Source organism: Gymnoscopelus microlampas, assembly GCF_963454915.1.
Source record: "Gymnoscopelus microlampas genome assembly, chromosome: 17".
NCBI lineage: Eukaryota > Metazoa > Chordata > Actinopteri > Myctophiformes > Myctophidae > Gymnoscopelus > Gymnoscopelus microlampas.
Window position 1 is genome coordinate 7,527,079 of NC_139954.1, and position 21,645 is coordinate 7,548,723.

At 41.0% G+C, this 21,645-nt stretch overlaps 1 protein-coding gene across 1 annotated transcript in view; it reads left to right on the forward strand.

The window, feature by feature from the left end:
• The window catches only part of ccnyl1 (cyclin Y-like 1), a 36,635-nt gene extending 16,175 nt beyond the window's left edge, over nt 1-20,460 (forward strand). Inside the window, exons 5-10 of the mRNA XM_084085203.1 lie at nt 1,067-1,102; nt 1,719-1,770; nt 2,460-2,579; nt 4,775-4,941; nt 16,143-16,305; nt 18,606-20,460. Of these exons, the coding sequence (XP_083941329.1) occupies nt 1,067-1,102; nt 1,719-1,770; nt 2,460-2,579; nt 4,775-4,941; nt 16,143-16,305; nt 18,606-18,722 (655 nt within the window). The 3' untranslated portion in view covers nt 18,723-20,460. The remainder of the gene's footprint in view (nt 1-1,066; nt 1,103-1,718; nt 1,771-2,459; nt 2,580-4,774; nt 4,942-16,142; nt 16,306-18,605) is intronic.
• The last annotated feature ends 1,185 nt before the right edge of the window (nt 20,461-21,645 follow it).

The window sequence follows — 21,645 nt, forward strand, 5'->3', positions numbered from 1 at the left end:
CTCGTGACATACTGTATCTTTTGGGGGAAAGATTTACATATTTACGTACCGTTAATATGACAAAAGGTGCTATAAAGTAACAATGTAATTCAGGGGTGCCGTAGATGAAAAAGTTATTTACAGGGCTGACCTGAGCCAAAAATGTTTGAGAACCACTGCCCTAAAAACAACCGTGGTACCACACAATGGTCATGATCCAGTGTAAGGCCAGTAATCCCTGGCAGTCACACCTAATTTGACAAGTGCTCTGATCTCTGGTGAAAGTCTTTGATTATTCATCACGAACCTTGTGTCTCCATATTTCATCTTTTTAACGTTTTTTTCATAAATTAATTACATTAACCCATTAAGACCTGGAACGCATATGTGTCACTTTAGATTTCTTTGGCTATTCAAAAATAGCAGATATACAAGCTCATAGCGCGGCACCTAGTGCTTGTAGATCTGCTATTTTTGAAAAATCTTGAAAAAATATTTTAGTTAGGATTTAGAAAACATTTTAAAGAACCGCCTCAGGTCTTAATGGGTTAATACACTTCGTCGAATGACAGTGTTGCGCAAAAGTAGCACAACATTTTGCCAGTCTACAAGCTCACAATGCGTTGTGACGTGTGCAGCGTTGTGACCTTGCAGATCTGCTATAGTATTTTTGGAATAACTTTGCCTATAATGACATGCCCAAAATAGAGACACGAGGTGAAAGAGAATGTGAAAGTGGAACTTAAGTGTGTCTGTGTGGGTTTTTCTAAATATTTAACCAATGACAAGTGTTAACAAGAGCTTGTGAATAAATAATGACTACATTTGTTCCGGTCTCCCTACACTCTCCTATCTAAAAGCATAAAATGCCAAAAAGGTAAACTTTTAAAAAGATCACTGTGCATCAGCCAATGAGGAAGATTTTTTTTCTCATATATTTATATTATTTATATATTAAATAAGTCTTGTATTAATCAGATGGAGTTATCCAGAACTCTTAATCATGAATGGTTTGCTTTAGGGTGAAGTCACATGAAAGTGGAACCTGACCTGGACTAACTTGTTTGCTCTTCTTCTTTGCCCACAGTGTGACATTAGCAATATACTACCACATAAAAAACAGGTAGGTCCTTATTTTACCCTCATCTGTATTGACGTGTCATATGCATCACATTGTATGGGTATATTGACCCATTGGGTATATGGAGCTGTGATTTTGTGTGGCTATGGCCTTGTTCAGACTCAAGTACTGTTCTTAAGTACAGTTTTGAGTTTTTTTTTACTTTACTGGAGTATTTCCAATTTTCTGTACTTCTACTCCACTACATCTCAGAGGCAAATATTGTACTTTTACTCCACTACATTTATTGGAAACTTTAGTGACTAGTTACTTTGTAGATTTTGATTATTATTACAAAACATACCTTACCCACTCAGCCCTATATACATCTCAGCCATTTGAAAATAGAGCTCACAACCCATTGTGAGCTTGTAGATCTGCTATCTTCAAAAGATTTTTATACATTTGAAAACTTGTGAAATGGGACATTCTGCATAATGAGTACTTTTACTTTTGTACTTTAAATATATTTTGATATCAATACTTTTATACTTTTACACAAGTACATTTTGAATTCCAGACTTTTACTTGTAACAGAGTACTTCTACGTTGCAGTATTGATACTTTTACTGAAGTAAAACATTTGAATACTTTTTCCACCACTGGTTGTCTCCTATAGGGACTCGGACAAGTCACTGGACATCTTCGATGAGAAGTTACACCCTCTCTGTGTGAGTATCTAATTGCCTCCATTTCACCACCATCCTAATCACAGGACTGCTAGAATACAACACAATGATGATAATAAACTTGATTTGTATCACAATATTACACAATTTGCTAATATAAAGTTCCCATAACATTTTGGGGAATTATAAAGTAAGGAACAACAAAGCAAACACACCGATTCAGAAGGGATTCCATAGATAAGACGAGGTATAATCAAAACTTTAACCCATTAAGACCTTAAGCCGATTCTACAAATGTCTTCCCAACAGTATTCTGAAAAAAAAAACGTATGTTTCTATATCAGTGGTGCTCAAACCTTTTCATGTCAAGGACCCCCAAAATTATATGTATTTGGCCACGGACCCCCATCTAAGATATTTTGTTCCAGGGACCCCCCAGAAGCAAAGATTTGAGTTAAAAATGTTTGCTTGAAAACAATGGAGCCACACTAGAAACATGAATTTATTTTATTTTATAATAATGACAAGCATTCACATTCGGGGGATGCTGTAATGTAATATTGCCAATTTATTTTGAATTTTTTACCCCCAAATGCAACACAGCACTGTCCTGTAGAGCCTATACGCTCTTTTTGTCATCGTCATGTAGTTTCATGACATTGGAGAACGGTTCAAAACCTTATAAAACATCTCTCTCTCTCTGTGTGTGTGTGTGTGTGTGTGTCCTGTAGAGAGACCCAGTGCCAGAGGAATACGCCCGTGTAGATCCGGAACACAAGCTCATCTACCGTTTTGTCAGGACACTGTTCAGCGCCGCGCAGCTCACTGCAGAGTGTGCCATCGTCACTCTGGTGAGTGGTCCTCTGTGTGTGTGTGTGTGTGTGTGTGTGTGTGTGCATAGACATATAAAGGTAGACGCCTCCTCTGGCTCTGAAACGCCCGTATGGCGGGCGTGCTTCCGCTTCTGGGGGGGGGGGGGGGGGGGGGATTTCCGCGTGCGTCACAGAAGGGGGACAACTAGATTCTGACAAGTCCTGGAAAAGACGCGCTGTGAGTGGCCAGTAGTCAACACGCTGTGATTGGCCAGTGCCCGTGCCCTCCGGAAATATGGCGGCCACCACACGAAACAGGTCGCTCCAATGAACAGCAGAGGCCAATGAGGTATCTAGGTTTCTATATCTATGTGTGTGTGTGTGTGTGTGTGTGTGTGTGTGTGTGTGTGTGTGTGTGTGTGTGTGTGTGTGTGTGTGTGTGTGTGTGTGTGTGTGTGTGAGTGATAGAGTGTCTATGCGTGTGTCTGTGCAAGTCTGTGTGTCTGTTAGGGTTATTTAGTGGTGAAGATATTGTTCTGGCTCCTAAGTATTCATAGTGATATATCTACAATTGAATCTGTGGCTGATATGATGCTTAAATCAGTGGTTCTTTCATGTCAAGGACCCAACTTGATATGTATTTGGCTGCGGACTCCCATCTGAAAAGGTTTTGTGCCAGGTGACCCCCAGAAGAGAGGATTTATGTTAAACAAATGTTGAGAACCAATGGCTTAAATGTGTTCTGGTTTGTCAGTAATATATTTTCATTATTATTTTACTGAACATACTTCTTTTAACAACGTCCAGTGCATTTGGTTCAATAATGGACCGATATTAATTGTCTTGAACAAATGAAAGGTGAGTAAGTAATCCAATCACTTTCTGAGCTAGTGCCATTGATGTATCTGTTGACTTTCACCTACTGGCCACCAGAGGGCGGTAAATTCATAAAAATACAACCAGTGACATTAAGGTCAGGAAGACCTTTTGTCTTTTGCTGTGGGGGAAAAAAAGTTCTTTATGATTTTTATCAATAAGAACCAGTGGTGTGTTCTACCGTTATACGCTGTATACACCGTATACAGTCCAGATCGTATCGTATAGTATACCCTCCGAAAAAAACTAGAACACACCGCTGATAAGAACTACATGTGTATTTGTTGAAACTACGTCTCCTGAAAGCTGTGAACATAAGCTGTTATCTGTTTATTTATTTCCGTTCACGAAAATATATTTTTGTATTTTCATTTCCATTTCTGCCAAGCAGGTTCCATTTGGTTCCATTTGGTTCCATTTGTACACTCTCAGAGTTACCAGACCTGTAAGGGTCCATTTGGAACCCCCTATAGGAATCGCTAAAAGGGAACCGTTAAAGGAGAATTCCGTTCATTTTAAGTGTTATGTTTGATGTGCGTCAAATCACTTACCAACGTAGAAATGAAAATCGCGTGACTCCACAGATCCCCCTATCGACCCCCACCGTTGGCATGACAGTAGGATAGTGGATAGCCCAAATTCGCCTATTTTAACAAATGCAAAGTCTGTTTTTTTGCTTCTAGTACTCATTGTTGAGTCCCATGATAATGTAACAGGCGCTAAAACTCCGAGAAGCTAACGGCTAATAACAGAACGAGCTAATGCTGGGGCTGCTTATTTCTCTGCATGGCAGCCCCAGGTTGCCAGGTCGGGAGAGAAACCGGCAACCAGCATTAGCTTTCAATTTTCAGTACTATTACTTCTACTCTACAACATCTCAGAGGCAAATATTGTACTTTTACCCCACTACAATTATTTGAAAACTTTAGTTACTTTATAGATTTTGATTATTATTACAAAACCACTTCAGCCCTGTATGCATTTTGGCCATTTAACTAGCAGATCTACAAGCTCATCGCAACGCATTGTGAGCTTGTAGATCTGCCATTTTCAAAAGATTTGTATACATTGTATGCATTTGAAAACTTGTGAAATGGGACATTCTACATAATGAGTACTTTTTACTTTTTGTACTTAAATACATTTTAATACCAATACTGTTGTACTTTTACTCAAGTACATTTTGAATTCCGGACTTTTACTTGTAACAGAGTATTTCCACGTTGCAGTATTGATTCTTTTACGTAAGTAAAAAATGTGAGTACTTTTTCCACCACTGGTTAAACTCCCAGAGGATCCCAAACCCTAGTCCCCAGTGGTCTCATCATCTCCATCATCTCTCATCATCAAACCCCCAGGTGTACCTGGAGAGGCTGCTGACCTACGCCGAGCTGGACATCTGTCCGTCCAACTGGAAGCGCATCACGCTGGGAGCCATCCTGCTGGCCTCCAAGGTCTGGGACGACCAGGCGGTCTGGAACGTGGACTACTGCCAGATCCTCAAGGACATCACGGTAGAGGACATGTGAGTTTTGAGGTGGAGGAGTGTGTGCTATTAAAATGTTTCCAAAAGATTCTATTTTTCAAATTTTGTCAAGATGAAAAACTAAACAAAGAACAGATGTAGAGTGTGCTTTCAAACTCTGGAGAGACCTGAGCCACTGAACTCATCTGGTGTAGTCTTAAGTATCGGGTTTTCTTATCTAACAGGTTGCTATTAGTTGTACTTTGAGTGCTTAAGTATATTAGTGCTTTAAGCAGTAGGCTGTTGTTAGTTTGTATTTGTGTTTGAAGCAGTATAGGCTTAAAGCAGTTGAGCAGTTGAGCAGTTAAGCAGGCTAGCCCAATCAAGTGTCTGGGAGAAGGCCCATCACATCTCACGGACTATAAAGGCAGCCCTGGCAGTGTTTTCTCCAGTAGTGGTGGGAAAAAAAGTTAATTTCAGTGAACAAACGATTTTGTTCACGTTCACGGCAATGATTCGTTCAAATGATTCGTTCACGTTCTCGTTCAGTAGTGCTATTTTCTAGTGTTAAAAATGTACTTGAGTAAAAGTACAATAGTGTTGTGAGCTTGTAGATCTGCTATTTTCAAATAGCCTAGGTATGAAATAGGACTAAAGTGGTTAATGTATGTTTTATAATGTGTGTAAAACACCATCGTGGGAGCGTTTTTTTTTACGTCGCGAGTGAACGTAACAGTTTCAGAAAGTGAACGAGCTCGTTCACGGCAAATTAACTAGTTCTTTTGAACAAATCGATCATGAACGACACATCACTATCCTCCAGTGTGCTTTCAAACTGGAGAGACCTGAGCTACTGAACTCATCTGGTGTAGTCCAAGTATAGGATTTTCAGGTTGCTATTAGTTGTACTTTGAGTGCTTAAGTATATTAGTGCTTTAAGCAGTAGCCTGTTGTTAGTTTGTATTAGTTGTATTTGTATTAGTATTTGTGTTTGAAGCAGTTGGCTTAAAGCAGTTGAGCAGTTAAGCAGGCTAGCCCAATCAAGTGCCTTGCTAAGTGTCTGGGAGAAAGGCCCATCACATCTCATGAACACGTCTGAGCGCTAGTTATACTCTTAGTTGCTTGTTTTAGAAGAGAATGCACTTAATACTTCTGGTCATTGGTAGTTTTCTTGCCTACTTATGTTGAATGCACTTATTGTAAGTCACTTTGGATAAAAGCGTCTGCTAAATGACTGTAATGTAATGCAGTGGTTCTCAAACTTTTTCATGTCAAGGACCCCCAAATGGACACTTATTAGCCCGCGGACCCCCATTTGAAAAGATAAGCCAGGGACCCCCATAAGAGAAGATTTTTACGGCTCTAGCAGTGATTCTCAAACATTTTAATTTAAAGGACCCCCAGTTTGACATGCATTAGGCTACGGACCCCCATTTAATGGCATTTCTATCTCTGGGACCCCAATTCATATTGTAAAATCAATGTTAACTTAACTCTGAGAGTGTACAAATGGAACCAAATGGGCCCGTCAGGGTCCATTTGGTTCCATTTGTACACTCTCAGAGTTACAGACCCATAAGGGTCCATTTGGTTCCTATCCATCATTTAGCTGGGGACCCCCTGGAACCCCCTCAAGTACCCCTGGGGGTCCCCGGACTCCACTTTGAGAACCAATGATGTAATGTAATGAAAGTAGCAGATCTACAAGCTCTAAACGCGTCGCTTCGCGCCGCGTTTAGAGCTTGTAGATCTGCTACTTTTGATGCTTTTTGTGTGATGCTGTAGTATGATCAAGTAGGGCGTTCATTTACGAAAAAACACAAAAAGTTTAAATATGGAGATAAGAGGTTTCTGCCCAGACAGCGACGATAAAGGAGGTAGGCTATTTCTGAGACTTTCCCAAAACGGGTACGCCAGGGTTAATGTGGTTTCGTGTTCTCACCATTATCTATTGATAATATTAGACGTGACGTTTGAATTGGCTCCATTATTGTCACTCCATCCTCTGTCTTTATCCACTGAAATCAGACTCCTGAATAACGAGGTTTACAAAGATAAGAGAGGAGATTATTTTGCTGTATTATTATCCTTTTTTTCGATGTGAAAATACAAACATTTTCAGTATCTCTAGAGTGGAGTTTCTTTTTCCTTTCATATTGGTTCATGTTGGTTCAATCTTATCAGATTGAAGAACATTTTTAAAAAGCATCACATAGTGCAGCGTGCTTGTTTGCTTGGTGAATGAGGTGGATGCACGCTGCAAAGAGGAGATTTAGACGTCTCTGACACACAGAGAGAGAGAGAGATGGAGATGAAAGAGTGATGCAGGTAGGCCAACGGGAATACAAGTGTTTGTATAGGGTTCCAATCTAAAAGCAATTGAAGAGCCTCTATTCTCTGTTTCTCATTGTGTGAGCTGGTGGAGAGAGCTGGACTATAGGCCACAATCCTTATTGCCTTTTAACCCATTCATTCCGGGAACGCATACTGTGTCATTTTAGCTTTTTTTTTTTTTTGCTATAACCATTCATTTATACTTTGGGCTATTCAAAGATAGCAGATATACAAGCTCATAGCGCTGCACAGACTGCCGCGCTACGAGCTTGTAGATCTGCAATTTTATATATGATTTTCAAAGATAAAGCAAAGATTTTAGTTAAAAATGTATATACTGTATATATTCAAAGATTTGCACACATTTTCACGATTTTCTCACAAAAAAAAATATTTTTTTAATAGCCCAAAGAAATCTAAAAATGACACAGATGCATTCCCGGTCTTAATGGATTAAAATGGCTTTGTTTGTTTGATCCATGCCAGTGTCCTCAGTACCCCCCTTTCCATGATTTCTGTACCCAAGCTTCTACCCTCTTTACCCGGCTACAACATTTTTGCTGAGAAAACCTTGTGGAAACCATAGCTAGCGTATGATGCTATGAATGAATCATGACCCACCTTTAAGAGTTGCAATTATTAGTGCCTCCTGAATAGGTTTATTTTAAACTGGCCATAACGTTTCAGTAAAAGTTCAGCTTTCATGTCAATATGTTTTTTTTATTGTCTCTGTTGGGGGGAAATGTCACATGTCCAAAACCGTTACTTTTCAGGATTCAAGCTTGTAGGTCTGCTACTTTTTTTTTTGCTACAGTGCTGAATTTTAGATTGATTTTATGTTTCGTTTTCCTAGTGGAACCAGCTCCTCCTTCATGGAAACACTTCAAAGACTGAAACCCTTAATTTGTCCGGTTTTATAGACCAGGATACACCCCTCTGATAAAGAAAGAGGCAATCGGTTTATGATTTCAGATGATTTATTAGTTTGTAGAGCAGGATATGCCCCTCTGATAGAGAAACAAGACGATTGGTTTATGATCTGAAATGGTCCTAAACACTTCGACGCTGACTTAAGGCAAACAATGGTGCAAAAGGTATGGCAGGGAATTTCATCTGAGCACCCCACATAGATGGATACTTGATGATTTACTGTCAAATTCATGAGGTCACAAATTCTAATAGGCAAAAATATTTGAGCAGGCTGCTCTTTTTATTGTCGCAAGTGTTATGCTGCGTTCACAATAGCTGCGACAAAGCAGCTATTTGGACCGAGCATTGCCAGCTGCATTGCTGCCGAGTCGCCGTTGAAGTGTGGCTCAAACCACTGCATAGAACAGGGGTCTTCAACCTTGTTCAGCCCAAGGACCCCTTGGCTGAGAGAGGGATGAAGCAGGGACCCCCCACTACATATTGTATAAAATTGTTTTGCAGATTGAACTTTTTCATAGATCAATTAACGTTCTTTTGTTTACAAATTATAATTTATTTTAAATAAAAATAAAGCCTCACTATGTAACTTTTTTTAAATGAATGAAATGTAATTTTGTCCAATCTGTATGGTAGAGTATGTTAATACAATATAACTGTTGTAGATTAAACATTTTCATAGATTTCATAGATAGTTGGATTCATGCTAATGTGTATTTTCAGACAGTTTAAACCCTCAATATTTAGTCAACTTGACTGTTGGCTCTGTACTTGGTCTGCTCTTTCCCCTCTACACCCACTCTCCGAAAATAGCAGATCTACAAGCTCACCACGCCTCAGCACCAGGTGTTGTGAGCTTGTAGATCTGCATTTGGCTAATGTTCCCCATCACACAAAGATTTGTGTGAACCCCTGTAGTAACTCTGAGGGGTCCCGGACCTCCTGTTAGAAGACCCCTGACTTATACAATTTGAGGGTGGTTGGGGTCATACTAATTGCCCAAAAGTACCCAAAAATACCCAAAAGTATCCAAATGTACCCAAAAGTACCCAAAAGCATACCCAAAAGTACCCAAAAGTACCCAAAAGCATACCCAAAAGTACCCAAATGTACCCAAAATTACCCAAAAGTACCCAAAAGCATTCCCAAATGTACCCAAAAATACCCAAAAGTACCCAAATGTACCCAAATGTACCCAAAAGTACCCAATATTACCCAAATGTACCCACAAGTACCCAAAAGCATACCCAAATGTACCCAAAAGTACCCAAAAGTACCCAAAAGTACCCAAAAGCATACCTAAATGTACCCAAAAGTACCCAAAAGTACCCAAAAGCATACCCAAATGTACCCCAAAGTACCCAAAATGACCTAAATGTACCCAAAAGTACCCAATAGCATACCCAAAAGTACCCAAATGTACCCAAAAGTACCCAAAAGTACCCAAAAGCATTCCCAAATGTACCCAAAAATACCCAAAAGTACCCAAATGTACCCAAAAGTACCCAAAAGTACCCAATATTACCCAACTGTACCCACAAGTACCCAAAAGCATACCCAAATGTACCCAAAAGTACCCAAAAGCATACCCAAATGTACCCAAAAGTACCCAAAAGTACCCAAAAGCATACCCAAATGTACCCAAAAGTACCCAAAATGACCTAAATGTACCCAAAAGCATACCCAAATGTACCCAAAAGTACCCAAAATTACCTAAACGTACCCAAAAGCATACCCAAATGTACCCAAAACCATACCCAAATGTACCCAAAACTACCAAAAAGCATAAACAAATGTACCCAAAAGTACCCAAAAGTACCCAAAAGCATACCCAAATGTACCCAAAAGTACCCAAAATGACCTAAATGTACCCAAAAGTACCCAAAAGCATACCCAAATGTACCCAAAAGTACCCAAAATTACCTAAATGTACCCAAAAGCATACCCAAATGTACCCAAAACCATACCCAAATGTACCCAAAACTACCAAAAAGCATAACCAAATGTACCCAAAAGTACCCAAAAGCATACCCAAATGTACCCAAAAGTGCCGTGAGTAGCTTATCATATTCTAATAAAATTGTCTATTTGTGCATGACAGAAACAGTCTAATATCATGTGGAGTAAACAGGATGTAGATCCTATTAAATCAGGGCTCATCTAAATGAATCACCTGATTATTTTGAAGGAAGTGAGTCTTGTAATGTTAATTTAATGTGAGTGAATTGTTTTAGCAATCTTCTATCTATAGCTATATTTGAGTCCTCTCCCACTCCGTGGTTCAACCCGCAGGACCTGCGGGCTACGGGTCGGCCCGCACATCACTACTATATAGGGTTTATGGATAAAGATAAAGAAAAACAACGGTTAAAATTATATTCCAGTGGGTTACAGGGTTTAAGCAACCAATGACCAAATAATAATAAAAAAATCACACCCAGTGTGAAGTGGGTGGTGTGGTCACATTGGTCATTACAGTGACACTAGCTGGTGATGACACTAGCTGTAATGTGATTGGCTGATATTACAGCTAGTGTCATGCGAATCAAAAAGTATCGATTTGCATTAACAATGGTAGAGTTTTACTGTGTACATAATTGGCCTATCACGGTGCAGGATTGGCCGGTGTACAGAATTCTCGGTGTATACAAATTGCAAAAGTATCGATTTGCATTAACAATGGCAGGGTTTTGCAGGGTACAAAATTGGCCAATCACGGTGCAGGATTGGGCGGTGTACATAATTGCCAAAAGCCACTTATAGAGGGTGGTTACACCACCCTAAAAAGTAAAAACAAAAACAGGAAAATAGTAACAAATTGATGCCAGTCTCATTCTTGATAAAGGCTAATACATAGAACAGCCCTGTGAGGTCAATGTTGCCTTTTATCAAACATGGGGAAGCATAAATGGTAAAAGCATACATATACATAGGTGCAGCCTTGAGGATCTGGAAGCCAGTTTTAAGAGCTAATATGAGGCCCCACTTCCACCATGGGCAGCTATAGATAGAAGATAGCAAAAACAATTCACTCACATTAAATTAACATTACAAGACTCACTTCCTTCAAAATAATCAGGTGATTAATTTAGATGAGCCCTGATTTAATCCGATCTACATCCTGTTTACTCCACATGATATTAGACTGTTTCTGTCATGCACAAATAAACAGTTTTATTAGAATATGATAAGCTACTCACGGCACTTCTGTTATCAAATAAATGGGCAAAAAGATGATAGTCCATGAACACACCAAAACACATCACTGCAAGAGATTCACAGAGGGTCTACAAGTCTGCCACACAGCCTGCCGTTCCAACAAGCAGTGGTGGAAAGTAACTAAGTAAATGTACTCAAGTATTGTACTTAAGTATTGTACCTCCATTTTGAGGTATTTTTTACTTTACTTGAGTACTTCCAATTTTCAGTACTTTTACTTATACTCCACTACATCTCAGAGGCAAATATTGTACTTTTTTTCTCCACTACAAGTGTTTGAAAACTTTAGTTACTAATTACTTTGTATATTTTGATTATTATTATTATTAGTATTATTATTGGGGGCACGGTGGCCCTTGCGCAGTCGGTAGCGCTGTTGCCTCACAGCTAGAAGGTCCTGGGTTTCATTCCCACTGGGGACTCTGTGGGCACTAGGGGCGTGTCTTCTCCTCCGCGTCATCAGCATGTTCTCCCCATGTCTCCTAGGGTAGTTAAAGGGACATTTCGCCGATTTTGCATCAAACCCCTATTTTTATCTAGGTCTACGACCCATAAACATGATCCTGGTGTGTTTTTTGTGTTTTATCTGTATTTTTAGATTTGTATCCATATCCAGAGACTATGAGTCATTTGACTCATAGTCTCTTTATCTCACCTTATTTCCTGACTACAATGTAGACCACACCCCCACGCAGCCTCCCCTCCCCACAAGGAAGGGCAGTGCCCCAAAGCATTATGGTCATTGTAGTAATGCAGCAGTCCAGTCAAACAAAAAATATGACAATGCTGTATCCTTTATAACGACAGGGCGAGAGAGACAGAGGGCCCCGGTGCGAGGGAGAGGGGGAGGTAGAGGCCCGTTTCAATTGAAACGGGTGAAACATAGTAAAGGCCGTCTGCATATACAGTAAACTTACAATATAACTTTTGGGTATGCTTTTGGGTACATTTGGGTACTTTTGGGTACATTTGGGTACTTTTGGGTATGCTTTTGGGTACATTTGGGTACATTTGGGTACTTTTGGGTATGCTTTTGGGTACTTTTGGGTACTTTTGGGTATGCTTTTGGGTACTTTTGGGTACATTTGGGTATGCTTTTGGGTACTTTTGGGTAATTTTGGGTACTTTTGGGTACATTTGGGTATGCTTTTGGGTACATTTGGGTATGCTTTTGGGTACTTTTGGGTACATTTGGGTAATTTTGGGTACTTTTGGGTACATTTGGGTATGCTTTTGGGTACTTTTGGGTATGCTTTTGGATAGTTTTGGGTAGTTTTGGGTAATTTTGGGTACTTTTGGGTACATTAGGGTATGCTTTTGGGTACTTTTGGGTACATTTGGGTAATTTTGGGTACTTTTGGGTACATTTGGGTATGCTTTTGGGTACTTTTGGGTACATTTGGGTATGCTTTTGGGTACTTTTGGGTACATTTGGGTACTTTTGGGTACTTTTGGGTACATTTGGGTATGCTTTTGGGTATTTTTGGGTACATTTGGGTAATTTTGGGTACTTTTGGGTACATTTGGGTATGCTTTTGGGTACTTTTGGGTACTTTTGGGTAATTTTGGGTACTTTTGGGTACATTTGGGTACTTTTGGGTATGCTTTTGGGTACTTTTGGGTACTTTTGGGTATGCTTTTGGGTACCTTTGGGTACATTTGGGTACTTTTGGGTATTTTTGGGTACTTTTGGGCAATTAGTATGACCCGAACGGGGATGTGTAGTGCATCACGCAATAAAGCCCATCTATTTGGAAGCTCACAGCTAGCTTGTCGATGAGATGGTAGATCTGCTATTTTCATTAGGAGGACAATTTCCCCGGCCCTCACCAGAGAAATGGTTGTTCCATGGTTAAAGAAAAAAAAGGTTTCTAAAGTTAGGCTTATACAGTTGGGAAAAGATGCCTGATCTATTACCGATGCGACGTTGCCGTTCTGTAATGTTGACGTCCTCATAAGTATAGTAATACAAGTGTGTGTGTTGCCACTGTATGTGTGTATATGTGTTTTCTCTGTGCATCAGACCAGTCTTTCTTTCTTTGCCGTGTTTTCATCCGCTGTATTGAAGTGCTCTTTGTCAGCCCGACCGCAGGGCCCATGGATGGATGGATGGATGGATGGACGGACGGATGGAAGGCTTGAGAGAAGGGGGGGGGGGGTCATGGCGGGGTGGTTCTCAAGTGCTCTCCACGGTCCTACATAATGGGCTGTGGCTCTCGCCCACTCCATTAGTTGCCCTGGGAAACCAGACATCACACACAAATGCGCGCACACGCACACACACACACACACACACACACACACACACACACACACACACACACACACACACACACACACACACACACACACACACACACACACACACACACACACACACACACACACACACACACACACACTGCCTCTTCTGACCAAGAGAATACCTGGATGCGGTCTCCATGGCGACCACCTCCCCTATCTCTTCTCATAGCGCTGATGTTCATCATGATCTCGTTGCTGTCGGACAAAATCATTGTATGTCTGTATTTCAACTTTTGATGTTTTTTTGTGGGGTAAATTAATAACCTACTTCGTTGGCACAACAGTGTTGTGCAAAAGTAGTGAAAGCTGCTGATCTACAAGCAAGTGAGCTTGTAGATCAGCTACTGTCTCTACTTTTGAAGAGCTTGTGACTATATGACTATTGACTACTACATTGGATCCATTAGAGCACATGGTTCTTTATCCCATTTCCTGAAAAGTGGGATATGATGTGGAAACCTCAACCTCAACTGTTACATTTCAGGATTCAAATTAGAAAATGGCAAAAGCAGCAGATCTACAAGCTCAAAACGTGTTGTGCCGCGTTTCAAGCTTGTAGATCTGCTACTTTTGATGCTTTTGTGTGACGCTGTAGTATGATCAAGTAGGGTGTTGATTCATGAAAAAACACAAAAAGTTAGAATATGGAGATACACGGTTTCCACCTGTCAGCGACAACCTGTTAGTGATCTGTGTGTGTGTGTGTGTGTGTGTGTGTGTGTGTGTGTGTGTGTGAGACATGTTGCACTCTGTAGGGTGAGATCTGATCAATTTCTCTAACTATACAACATATACAGTCATAATGAACTATCTAGTAGTAGTAGTAGATCTACAAGCTAGAAACGCAGTGCAAAGCGACGCGTTTTGAGCTTGTAGATCTGCTACTTTTGCTATTTTAATCCTGAAAAGTAACAGTTTTGGACATATGAGGTTTCCACCCGACAGAGACGATACACTGTATGAATAGACAATGAATGTAAAAGAAACCACACATTTTTGAGCGACCCCGGTAGCTGAGTGGTTAGGGCGTGTACCACATGGGCTCCAATGTCTGACAACGAGCCCCCGGTTTGATTCCCTCACCCTGTTTCCTGTCTCTCTCAACTGTCTTTATCAAATGAAAGGCTTACAAATGCCCCAAGGGGTGAAACAGTGGTAAAGTACCTGCTCACCACGGCGGAGGTTGTGGGTTCAACTCCACCGCGGTGCATCTGGCTTTGTCGTGCGTCCGTACTAACACAATAGGCTCTATGCACAGCAGCCATATTGGACAGAAATTGGGCCCCTTCCTTGCTTCCTTCACAGGTGTTACCAATGACACTAATGAAGGCTCTGTTCTGTTTAGTGTAGCACAGTGGTTTTCAAACTTTTTAATTTCAAGGACCCCCATAACTCTGAGAGTGTACAAATGTACATTTGTACACTCTCGGAGTTACACCCCCTCAAGGAACCATGAGGGTCCCTGGACCACACTTTGAGACCCACTAGTATTTCTAGTGAGCCAACATGCACACTATCAGCACCCTGACTCTGTTTGACCAGAATGGAACAGAGCCTTCATTAGTATCATTGGTAACACCTGTGAAGGAAGTAAGAAGAGGCCCAATTTTTCTCCAAAATGGCTGCTGTGCATAGAGCCTATTGGCCCGTGTTCGGGGGCGAGGGAAGCCGGGCAATGAGGAGGAGGGTGATATTTGTCACTGCAGGTAATCTTACGGGCTGGGGGGCGGCACCTGTCAGCTGGGAGTGTTGGGCAGGAGGAGTAGGACTAAGGTTTTATGCCCTCCCGGTGGGGGCTCCTCACTGGCAGGTGAGCCAGTAGGATACAACAGCAGTGACAACACACATAATGTGTGTGACTCAATTGGCATAACGACTAAATTGGGGAGAAATATGGGTAAACATAAAGAAGTAAAAGCTCCACAAAATAACTTTAACAAACAAACTTTTTGGCTTGTAGCTTGGTTTGGCAGCTTGAGCTGGTCAATAAAATTTGTACTTGATGAATGAAACATTAAAACTTGACCTGGGATCTGGTACTGGCACACAGTCAAATCTAGAGTGTTCATTTGACCTCCAATTATCTAAAAGTATATATGAGTACGATTTTACAGTCCAGAGAGTCGGATGAACACTGTTGGATTTTACTATACAAATGCATCCAGTTCTCCAGTATAATGGATCTATGACAGCAGGGCTAACCAAAGATTTTCAGCTCCAGAACCAAATAAAAATAGAAATGTCTCTTGATGCCTCCCTGGGACCCAAACTATGAATTCACCACTTAAGCCCTATTTCAAGTCCTATTTTTTTCTGGAGGGGAAACAGTTGTAATTATTGACAATCTTTTGTTGTTATTTTTATGTTGTAGGAAAGGCAACAACTGGATATTTACAGGGGACACATACACGGGTCCCTGTGTTTGGGTAACAGTGATTTACGTACAGTGTGTTAATGTGTGTGTGTGGTCCATGCAGGAACGAGATGGAGCGCCACTTCCTGGAGCTGCTGCAGTTCAACATCAACGTACCGGCCAGTGTTTATGCCAAGTACTACTTTGACCTGCGGCAACTGGCTGACGACAATAACCTCAGCTTCCCTCTGGAGCCACTCGACAACCAGCGCGCTCAGAAACTAGAGGTACCACAGTTATTGTCTCCGCCGGGCCGAAAGGCATGGTGAGAGAGTATGTTTTGCACTCTGTCCGTCCGTGTGTCCGTCCTTCTGTCTGTGACCATCTCCGGCACCGTTGGCCCGGTCACTGCGAAACTGTGCACAAACACTCCTTGGATGCCAATTCAGAACCTCTGGCGCAGGTTCTGTTGGCTGAATCTAAATTTTTCAGATTGGCCTGTGATTTTGTCCAAACATCACACAAATCGGTACACCTCATTTATCAACGCGGTGCAGACCAAATAATGGGCGTACGGCGAGATCACCGCAACTTTCGGCATTTATCAATATATCCTGACGTTGGTTTCAGCCTACAGTACGCTAAGATCTCACGTCGGTCGATAGCAGTTGTTGACGTTGGCTGCGCCCGTTTATTCCATTCTAGACCTGCGGAGCAGCATTGTCTGACAGGCATCTGCACACATAATCCACTCCAAAATGTATATCTACACTAATAAATAATCCCTGTGAAAATATAACATTTTATAAAGTAATTTAAATAAACTGCTTTAACAGTCATTCAGATAAGATTACAGATCTGGCTGCATTGAAAATAGCAGATCTACAAGCTTTGTGAGCTTTTTCTGCTCTTTTCAAAATATACAAGCGCTTTTGCGAGAGCATTTTCCAGGAGTCGGGACTCCCGACTAACCTTTCATGGACAATGAGGTCTACAAACTTACAGTAGCCTGTCCTATGGTATGGAGTTATGTCATAGAGAGTTATGAAGGCTAAAACCTGGCTGGGTTAAGGATATAAACCCGACGCTCCAATCTCTTATTAACGTGGTGGCACGGGATCACTGCAGCCCGCCCGAGTCTCATGGGGAATAGCCTACATGACTGCTTTATTTTAGTGTAACTCGAATGCGCACTGCTTGGTATGGGGTAAATAAATATACAAACGTATTCCATTCATGGCGATGTGATTGGTATCATAATATGTCATTCATGTAGGCTACAAGCCTACGTGACAAAGATTGTACCGTAAAGACACAGTTGGGCGTGTGTGTTTGTGTGAGAGAGAGGCGTGTGTGTGTGACTTGACAGGCGGCGATGCAAGCCGGCGAAACTCTTTATTATTGGCTTTCCATGCTTTGTTTGGTCGTGTTCTGGTTCTTCATGTCGTAAAATCGGGGTGTTTCGAGAATATTTAAGGGTGTGTTATTTAAATGACGCACGTTTTCAGAGGTGAGATTTATCAAAGCTCCGACCTGATATACGCTAGGATTGGCTGTATAGGATTCGTTGATAAATGTGACTTCGACGTTGGTGTACGGCCGCATTTATGGAAAAATATAAGCCGTTTTTTACGCTCCGTTGATAAATGAGGGACAGTATCTCTATAGTCATGTAATCAACACGGATCTGTTCGATTTCCCATACTCCATCCTGATTGCCTAAGATTGGCTTCCAAAGTTTGCAAGATTGGTTTGTTTTGAACAAAATGCCTCAAATCATGAACGCAGCATGCAATTTCAGTGACATTTTGCACGCATATTCCCACTAGGCCGAGGAAGAAATGCCACCCTTTTCACATTGGCCTGTTATAGCGCCACCAGCAGGTCTAATTTAGCAAAACACGTTTGGAACAAATGCCTCAAATCATGAATGTAGTGTCGATTGTCTTGAAAGGCCTAAGAAGAAATGGCACCCTTTTCACATTGGCCACCAGGAGGCCACAATAACCTATCTGACCTGGCGGAGACCTGTGCTCCGAGGAGCACTTTTTCTAGTTTCTTTATTGTTATTTGTTAAAGGTGGCGTAACCACCTTTTAATAAATTTGTAAAAACAATAGCTCTATATCATGATGCTAATCATTGCTATTGAGTGTTTTTCAAGTAACAGGGGTCTCCCTGTCTCTCCAGCTCTTTTAACACATTATCGGCCAGGTATTAATTAATGAATTCATCCGCTGCTGCCAGCGGTTTTGACCTTATTTTGACGATCCACGGAGAGCCAGGGAAGCTACGATGTGATCACGGATGTAAACAAAGCTGTCTGGGGGGGGGAGGGTCTCGTCTATCCACCGGAACCATTTTTTTTTTACCGCGATCGTCCATTCTGTTGTTATCGGCAGTTGAATATGGTTGGTTTTCACCAAAAAAAGAAGAAATCCTGAAAGCTGATCTGCAAGCTGTAGATCAGACCAAGAGACGAGGTATAAAATAAGGCTTATTTGCTTAATGTATGTTTTGTAATCGAAATTTAGGAAGTAACTTGTAACTGAAGTTTTCAAATAACAAATGTGTGTGTGTGTGTCCAGGCCATTTCCAGACTATGTGAGGACAAATACAAGGACCTGAGTCGGGCGGCCATGAGGCGATCCTTCAGCGCCGACAACCTGATCGGCATCCGCCACTCCAACGCTGTGCTCTCATAGACCATGAAGACTCGGCCCGCCACCACCCCGAACGAAGGAACGAAGCCACGAGCGAGCGAGCGCCCCCGGACAAACGGAGAAAACGCCTGCAACCACGCTGGTGGAAACGGGACATGTATCAGTACTATGACTCTGATTGGCCTGATCCGTACCGCTGCCATAATAAGTGGGCTCTACGGTTATCACTCACCCTCCCTCCCTCCCTCCCCCCAAAAAAACACACAGAACGAGAACATCCCAAATCCCCAGTTCAAAGGTAGTCGTAAGTGATATGTTTTTGGTTAACCCATTAAGACCGGGAACGCATCCGTGTCATTTTATATTTCTTTGGCTATTCAAAAATAGCAGATATGCAATGAGCTTGTAGATCTGCTATTTCTTTGAAAAATCGTGAAAATCTGAGCAATCTGGGGGGTCCCTGGAACAACATATGTTTGGATGGGGGTCCGTGGCTAAATACTTTTAATTTTGGGTGTCCTTGACATGATTTTTTTTTAGAACCACTGATATTATAGCAACATAAGCTTTTCAGAAAACTGTTAGGATTTAGAAGACATTTGTAGAATCCCCAGAAACAAAGATTTGAGTAACAAATGTTTGTTTAAAAAAAATATATATATATATATTCAAAGATTTGCACACATTTTCACGATTTCTCAAAAAAATTTGAATAGCCAAAGAAAAAAAAATGACACTGTCTAAATGGTCTCTCCAGCTCTTTAACACATTGAGTGCCAGGGGTTTTTCAAAACAGGGTACCTCCAGTGCCTGGATTTTTAACCATTTTTGGACCTTTTTCAAGTAGTCACAAAACATTTTCAGTGATCACCGTCCTCACGGTGATACCCTCATTACACACATAGAGGTCTCGTACAATCCGGGGAAAAAGATTAAAAACATTCGGTAATCCGTTCCATAGTTGCGGCCAGTTGAAAATAGTCGAAAATACATCGTAAAAACAAAAAGTACACAGGAGCTGAGATACAGGCTTTTGAAGTCATAACTTAACAAGGAAGTGGATTGGAGTCTAAATCTTCGTAAAATGATATCTCCTGGTGCTGTGAAGGAAAAAAATAATAATAATTGAAAACTTTTTCCCAAAAACGGCCATAACCGTTTTTGGCACACCTTGTTTGGATTATGAAAAACGGTCCGGACCGTTTTTGGCACTCAATGTGTTAATAAACGGAAAAATACGTTTTCAGGTGGGTTCCCAGTTTCAGGCAAACAGGAGAGAAGAGAACACCTCATTTATCAGCTTCATTTCCATAGTGTTCCAGTTGCACATTTTGTCTGCTCATTTCTTTGTGTCATCACTTCCAGTTTCACCTGTTCATCCTGTATCCTGTATGAGTTCTCTCTCCTGATTGGATAGAAATCGGTATCCTGACCTGAAAATGCATTTTCTTTATAGCAGTGATTACTATCAGAATACAGAGCTATTTAACGCTTATTTTAACAAACGAAACGGAAAAAGATCACTTACTGCACCTTTCAACACCTCAGAGAGCCCATCAACAGCCCTGTGCAAGACCCTCCCCTACCTACCGCCCCTTTCCAGCCCCGCCCCCGAGCAAAACACATAGAGATTAAGACTGAATCACACAACCTCCCCCACCCCCGACCCGACCCCCTTTTTTTGCTTACTATGTAGGCTACTAGCTGTGAACTTTGTTTTTAAATGGAGAAAATCATTTGCAGATGGAGTATTTTAAATAAACAATAATCATGTAACAAAGCGGCGTGGTGCTCATTGCCGGTACGTCTCATCTTTTTGTGTTCCAGGAAAGAAGCCAGTTTTTCTGGTAGCTCAGACAACAACACTACGAACACCATGTTTCATGTTTCCTTCCTCCCTGTAGACGAATCCACAGAGCGAAGGCCTGTAGCCGTGGTGTCGCGGTGCGGAGCGGCACTCGTTTGACACCGCAGTTATGATTGCCGCTCTGTGGATTCATCTATATCAGAGGTGTGAACTTGAGACTTGGACTTGAGACCCGACTTTGACTCGAGTCACAAATTTGATGACTTTACTTACTTACCAAATCAAAACAATGCTTTGACTCGACTTGGACTTCAGCGCCAATGACTTGGACTTGACTTGAGCCCTCTCTTGATCAGTGGTGTAAAGTAACTAAGTACATGTAGTACAGTTGAGGATTTTTTACTTTAGTGGAGTATTTTCAATTTTCAATACTTTTACTTCTACTTCACTACATCTCAAAGGCAAATATTGTACTTTTACTCCACTACAATTATTTGAAAACTTCAGTTACTAGTTACTTTGTAGATTTTGATTGTTATTACAAAACATACATTACCCACTTCAGCCCTATATACATTTCGGCCATTTGAAAATAGCAGATCTACAAGCCCACAATGCGTCGCGATGCGACACATTGTGAGCTTGTAGATCTGCTATTTTCAAAAGATTTCTAATACATTTTATACATTTGAAAAGTTGTTAAATGGGACATTCGGCCTAATGTGAACTTTCTGCTTTTGGTACTTAAATTACATTTTGATACCGATACTTTTGCACTATTACTCAAATACATTTTGATTGCAGGACTTTTACTTGTAACAGAGTATTTCTACATTGCAGTATTGATACTTTTACTTACTAAAATATAGTACTTTTTCCACCACTGCTCTCGACTCCCAAGTCGCTTGATACCTTTTATTGATACTTTAATTGGGCACTTGCAAGACTTGAGACTTCTACTACTTGCAAAACAGTGACTTTGTCCCACCTCTGCCCTATATACTTTGTCATATGAGGAATAGCAAAGAAATAGCCGATCTACAAGCTCACAAGTATGTCCATTCATTTTTCTTGCTATGTTTGAATAGTTTTTCCTATAATGACATGCCCAGAATAGAGATGCCAGGGTAAGTGGTTAATACCAGACATGGCATACGG